The sequence below is a fragment of the Syngnathus acus genome, chromosome 20 (assembly GCF_901709675.1).
Source record: "Syngnathus acus chromosome 20, fSynAcu1.2, whole genome shotgun sequence".
NCBI lineage: Eukaryota > Metazoa > Chordata > Actinopteri > Syngnathiformes > Syngnathidae > Syngnathus > Syngnathus acus.
In genome coordinates this window covers 8,270,440-8,277,071 of record NC_051104.1, presented here as the reverse complement: position 1 = coordinate 8,277,071, position 6,632 = coordinate 8,270,440, and the positions used below count along the sequence as shown (strand labels likewise).

The 6,632-nt window shown below is 50.7% G+C and overlaps 1 protein-coding gene across 1 annotated transcript; it reads left to right on the top strand.

The window, feature by feature from the left end:
• The first annotated feature begins 2,338 nt into the window (after window positions 1-2,338).
• rnf32 (ring finger protein 32) lies at window positions 2,339-5,911 on the top strand. Its single transcript, XM_037280416.1, has 7 exons — window positions 2,339-2,353; window positions 2,779-3,010; window positions 3,110-3,252; window positions 3,317-3,474; window positions 3,541-3,649; window positions 5,104-5,274; window positions 5,461-5,911. Exons 1-7 carry the CDS (start codon window positions 2,339-2,341, stop codon window positions 5,686-5,688), a joined length of 1,056 nt encoding a protein of 351 aa, XP_037136311.1. The 3' UTR covers window positions 5,689-5,911.
• Window positions 5,912-6,632: the final 721 nt, after the last annotated feature.

The following is a 6,632-nucleotide window of genomic DNA, read 5'->3' as shown; positions in this document are numbered from 1 at the left end:
ACAATTTACGGCCATTACGCGGGCCTATTTCCAGCAATCCTGATGGATTCGGCTCAATTATTGTCCATTACGAAGAAAGATGGCCGCCACGTAGGGAGGGAGGGAGGGAGGGAGGGTGGAAGGGCGGCCGGCCGGCAAATTAGCGCGTTCGGCCGGCGTTTCAAGTGACAGGTGGAGGGAGCGCTGTGAGGTGATTTGGTACTTTTTGCTGACGCGCAATGGTGGTTCACTCCTGGCACGGGTGACAGACACTCACGCAGCGTCGCTCGCTCGCTCGGTCAGTCGCTCGCTCGGGTCCGGCAGCAGTCAGCACAAAGCGGACCTAATTGAGTCTGCCCTCCCCCGCTGATATTAATCACGCCGGATCAATAAGTTCTCAAGTGCTAATAAGCGCTGGCACATTTTGTGATATGTGAGCCCCTCCGTCATTTCAACCCAGCCAGCGCCGATTTATAGCAAATCCATTGTTAGGTCCAACGTATGAGGTAATGTAGCACTTAGTAAATGAAGTCCAAGCCAAAAGCTCGCCGGGTGATTTGTATTTCATTTACAAAAGGACGCGTCGCGTCGCGTCTCGTCTCGTCATCGGGCGGGTGGGCGATTGTGGCGATCGGGCTGATCGGGCTAGTTCGATCGGGCGGGTGGCGGTCTGGCGGGAGCTCCGTCTCGCCGAGAAGCCGGCGAGGTGCGCCACGCGCTTCTTTTATAGACGCAGACTGGAGTGGGGACTCCACGTGAGCCATTAAAGTCATGTTAGGGGAGGCATTATAGGTCAAGTCATAAAATAATTGGATTTAGCGATTGGCCGCCTGCTCATCTCTCCGGCTGGCTGACATAATTGTTCATTAGCCGTTACAGGCCGCCCTCTCGCATCTATATCTCGGCGCGAGGACTCGCCTGACAACAATCAGAATGATGATTGTGGAAAAAGATCAATTCGTTCAAACTACAAACTTTAAAACCGACATAACTTTGCCTTAAAGTGAGCTAGCATGGGCTATTGAGTAGCATCCATGTTGTGCTATTCTAATGCTTTATATTTGTCTGAGATGGGGTTTTTTTACGTCATCAGCTCCTTACACGTGAAGGTGAGCCGTCTTGAGAAATACCAAAGATCAGGTTAAGAGATGCACGGGGGGCTTGGGGGGAAGAAAGTTCAATAAAAAGCCCTTTAAAAACGCTAAAGACAAACACGCTGGCTGTTGAAAATAAAAGCACACACTGAAATCCATTCTGATGACAGTTGGAAGAATGCAGGAGGGGTCTTGAGCCCCATCTTCGTCATATCTTTTAAGCGTGATTATTTACTTAAAACAACAAGGCAAAGCCCCAAGTCTGGCAGGGTTGGACGTCGAGGCCTTTGATTGAGCCCTGGGCTGGAATTCTTTGCTAATAAATTGTTCCGCGCCTTTGTCTGCGGCATTAGCGCCAGTGGTCTCCGTTTTTCTTGCCCTAATCTCAAGAATGCGGCAGCCTCTTGAGAAGCTCGCCGCTTTCCTTCACCCGCGTGCGTGTGTGCGTGCGTGCGTGCGTGCGTGCGTGGCGTCTCGGCTTTTGTTTTCTTCGGACGGCTGCACGGATTGACAGGCCTCACCGTTAGCCGTCTTGCGCCTGAGCACATCAGCGGCGCAGAGCAGCGTCAGTCAAGGCTGCAAAGTGTTTCCAAAAAAGGTGGCACGGCGCACTCGATATTGAGCAAACTTTTCATCAAGACCTTTTTGGTCGGGGGTGGGGCCGTAGCTGTTGCTGCCGCCGCCGTGGACGCTGTTTGTGTGTATGAGTTTTGATTTTTTTTTTTTTCTTCTCCAACGTGAAGGTGACCTGGGAGGGATCCCTGAGCTCACTGCGCAGGTATGAGCAGCTTAGCTTTGTTCTGACGACAGCTGGCCGGGTGAGTCACATTGACTAGCCAGCCCCCTTTGGTCAGGTTCCAACTATGCACTGACACCTGCCTGACAATCAAATAATCATTATCGAGACATGGCACCGAGTACCAAACTACGGCATTTATTTCTACAAATCCAAAATACATACACGAGGGGAGAATAGCTCGCTCCTTGATATGATGCTGAATTTTGCTCACTTACAAAGAAGCGTTCTCCAATCCATATTGCTGATGAAAATATGGATATACCCTCCATATAACTCCATTCTGACAGTTCATACTCCACTCAATGAATTCATTAATAATGATTGAAATATTTATAGAGAGTGAAAAGTGTCTTCTTCTTTGACTCTTTTATTTTGAAAGTGCTTTCTCTTCGGCTCAGCTAATCAGAAGCGGTGAAAGCGTGACAAAGGGATACCTAGCAACCGCTCCAAACTCTGCGCTGATAGGATGGCAATGAGGAAGGTTGGTTTGGCTTTTACCTCGAAATGATGTTTTAGGGGAAACAAATGGAAAGTTTGAAGAAGTGGTTGAAAAAGCCTCGCGTGTACTAAAACTTTAGTTTTAAACAAATATGTTGGATACTCGCCAGTGTTTTTTTTCTTCCCCCCTTGGGGGGGGCATTTCATGAATACGATGCAATGTGCGTCTAATTTCAGTAATATCAGACATGATGCAAGTATCATTTTCCTGTGATAAATCTAAAGTTTGGAATACTGCTGAAAACATTGAGCGATCAACTTCTTTAATCAGTAATCCTTTTCGGTGTGACTTTCTTATTTCTTACTGTCACGTCTTGATATGTTTGCAACTGAGGATAAGCGGTATATCAAATGGCTGGCTGGATGGATGTCTGAATGTGAGCTTGCAAATGTTTCTCTATTTGACAGGATTCCAAAGTAAGCAGCAGGTTGGTGATCACCTCGGTGGCCCTTCAGGATCACATCACCAGGAACCTTCTGGAAGCCAACTTTTCACTTTTGGACCCGCTGTTGACATTCAGGAGCAAAGCGCACGCACTTCATCACGCAAAAGAGAGAGGGATCCGAAAGGATGTTCCTCGGTGCCTCGGAGAAGAGCGAGAGTATGTGCTGGATCCCGCGCCGCCGCCTCCAACGTTAGGTACTAGGTGGCTAGCTAGGAATAAAAAAGATTTAAAAAAAAAAAAAAACTAAACTCTACAATTGGAGCCAATGTGTCATTTTTGTGTTGGCTGGCCAGCTCAGAGGATGGGCTTGGTGGCCTTGCCCCCGGAGAGGCTGAGCGAAGATGAGTGGACTCTGGTGAAGGCCAGGTGGCTCCAGCGCCGGGAATCCGAGCAGCCTTGCGCCATATGCAGAGAGGCCTTCTGCCTTCTGCCTCAGGTAGTTGTCTTTATTTCTTTTCCCTTTGGAGACAATTTTTTAGAGCCGCTGTCGGTCTGGTTAGGTGTTGCTATCGTGCTCGCACGTCTTCCACAAAAGCTGCCTGCGGGCCTTGGAGAGCTTCTCCGGCCGCAAGCGCTGCCCCATGTGCCGCCGGGAAGCGTACCAAACGCGAGTCATCCACGAGGCCGCGCGCCTCTTCCGAAACCGCTGCGCCACCAGGTGATTCATCTCATCTGGTGACCTGTCAACTTGTATGAATAGTTGCTGATGTGACTCTATGTTCAGAATTCAAGCGTTCTGGCGAGGCTACGCAGCCCGCAAGCGCTACGGGAACATTCGGAGAACCGTCTGCCCGAAAGACAAGCGTCTCCGGCGCAAATTCTTTGAGGCCAAGGTGAGATTTGGATGACATGGTCACAATCACTTTTCTTATAGGACACATAGATGCATTCTAAATAAGGAACTTGATTTCACCATGGACAAATGTTGCATCCCAGACAGACCCAAAAGGACACGCACGCACGCACGCACGCACGCACGCACGCACGCATCCACACCTTCACCTGCGTTCACCTTCTGGAGCCCCTTTGATGCTTTGTCAACTCCTCCATGTTTGTTCGCTAATACGGAGAGAGTTTTTGTGTGTTGTGTCAAACAGTGTGAACATTCCAGACAAAAGCACAATGCCTCCCTCCCGCGCTTGTTTGGGTCTGCCGTTCCTTCATCGATTAATGCCTTGTGTGTGTGTGTCGACTGTAGTGTTTGGATACTCGGCCCAGGGAGCCGCGTGCGGGTCACATTCTGACCCGTGTTGAATGACGGCGTGGCCTTCAAGGTGCCTCGTAGCAACAAGGGAACATTGCCACCTAGTGAACTCCACCGGGGCCTCGGAGGCGCGTACTTCTCGATTGACGCGGTTAAGGAAATCACATTTTTGTAAAAAAAACAAAAACAAAAGTCAGGCCTACTTTCCAGACAGGATTTGGTACGACTCCACACGTAACCAACAGGGCACTTGGAAGTGGCAGACGAAGCGCGAGTGACAAGTGGACGAGGACTGTCCCTGGCGTGGCCCTCTTGTTAAACTCCGCCATTTACTGAGTCAATTAAGTGGGCCGTGACACATTAGGCCCCGCCCAGCGACTCCTCGTCGCCCGTCCGTCAGTCAGTCAGTCAGTCAGTCAGTCAGTCAGTCAGTCAGTCACCGATGTGATTCAGCCGTGGTGTGGGTGGTCGTGCGATTCTCATATCTTTTGTCACGTTAGGGATGATCTTCAAGAACACGCCGCTGACAGGTCACCGGTGGGTGATTGGTGGGGCCGGGCCGGGATCCCGTTTGCTTAGCTGACTGTAATGCAAACAGGCGTGTCGGTGCCGGGCCGGGCCGGGCCGGGACCTGTGCGAGCCTTCCCCTGGCGATCCGGCAAGCGTGTAGACGGACACAATCAAAGGAAATGGCCAATAAACTTGTTGAGAATACAAATGTGACTTTTTCCAATCCAGAGTCAACGCAGCAAGGCTCTATGTCTTGCATGACCTTTGCCCCTAAAATGTTCTTGTGGATGGATGGTCAGTGGAATTCATCACAGAGCAGTTTGCTGGGTTGTCTTGGTGACTGACACTTTTGCAGCACATTGAATGATGATCAATTTGCGTGTATTCAAATAGACACCGTGACTGTGTTTCCATGTCTCCCGGCAATATCTCGAGTGCTTCCCGTTAGTCGTCCTTCATGGTAGACAATACACAAATCCACGTAATTAGTCTTCGCTGGAACACACACACACGGCGCCGCACGGCGTATGACGATATGCCGGTCGTGCCGATAAAATGCTTTCTTCTCATCAGCTGCAGGAGCTGAGCGAGGGCTTGGTGCGACGCTGTCGCACCGACGCCGAAGCTTTTCTCAGCGATATCGAGCGCTCGCTGTCATCCAGCCGCCGAGTGTTGGGGCAGCCGGAGAGAGAAAAGCGCGTCGCCGAGCCTCGGGAGGACGACTGGGAGCGCATACGGAGTCAGGTGAGGGGAGAAAGAAAGAAAGGAAGGAAGGAAGGAAGAAAGAAAGAAAAAGCACCAAAACCATATTTCCTGACACAACACAGAGGTGATGGTTCATTGAGCCAACACGTGTGCTTGTGCCTAACTGCCTGCCTGCCTGCCTGCCTGCCTGCCTGCCTGCCTGCCTGCCTGCCTGCATGTTTTCAGGTGAGCCAGCGAGGGGCCGGCGACTGCCCCATCTGCCTGACGGCGCTGTGGCACCCGGGAGCCGCGCCGGGGTCGTCCGCCTTCCAGCTCCATCGGCGGCGCTCGGTGCTCCTGTCCTGCTCGCACCTCTTCCACCAAGTCTGCCTGGATGCCTTGGAGGCCTTCGTGGCGGACCGCAGTCCCGCGTGTCCACTCTGCAGGTCCGCCTACCGCAAGAAGCTCATCTGAAGCAGGTAGCGACACCTCGGCCCGGTTAGAGATAGGGTGGAAAGAAAGGATGTGGTATCGTTCGTTCAATTAGCCTGGCCATCGATCAAAGTGCTATTGGCGTGTCGATCGGAGCGTTTTTTTCAAGTCTGAGCGCGCCTTTTACATCACAACGGCGATATGCTTCAACTTTTATTTGCAAACACAACAAATAAACACACATAGCTGACTGAGAAACTCTTTTAAAAAAAAATACATTCACAAAACACGTAACCCTCCTCGTCCCCTTTGCATCTGATCATTTGTAGTTTCCAAATGGCACGACCAGCAAAAGTATTTCAAAAAGCAGATCTTTGGTCCTCTTTTGCATTTCACATCCAATTTGAGCTGCATATTTAACAAAGTAGTCCCTGCCTCAAACAAATTGCAATACAGTATGCACGCACGCACACACACACATTCCCACGCACACACACACACACACAACTTCCTTTTTTGACATCACGAGTCGTCATGACAACACATCCTTAGTATATGACACCGTAATGGGTCAGCGGCTTTTACAGGCCTGCCGGCTGGCGACCGTTTCTATGACAACATTGACGGCGAAAAGAAAAGGGAGGGAGGGAGGGAGGGTTGGGAGTGCGCGTCGTACGTCGCTGGCTTCAGACTAACCTGGCTAGGATCACAGTGGAAATGTCGAAGAGCGACTCAAAGAAAGAAAAAGAAATACGCCACCTTTAACGCTAAGCCCGAAGAGACGGCAGCGGGCTCCTCATTTAAGGCATTTCCGGTGCTTCCGCGGACCGAGGGTGACCCATTGACGCCAGTCCAAGCTGCACGCCGTTTTTGTGCATTTGCTTGCTTGCTTGGAGGCAATATGTACACATTGCGTGGTGCGCGCCCACCACCTTTACTTCCAAATAATGCAAAAAGAGCTATTCAACATACTATATACAAGTCAA

Bases quoted from the DNA above. Each gene is read 5' to 3' on its own strand.
- rnf32 (XM_037280416.1), top strand. The intron at 3,011-3,109 runs GTACTAGGTGGC...TTGGCTGGCCAG, and splicing joins GCCGCCGCCTCCAACGTTAG to CTCAGAGGATGGGCTTGGTG. The intron at 3,650-5,103 runs GTGAGATTTGGA...TCTTCTCATCAG, and splicing joins GCAAATTCTTTGAGGCCAAG to CTGCAGGAGCTGAGCGAGGG.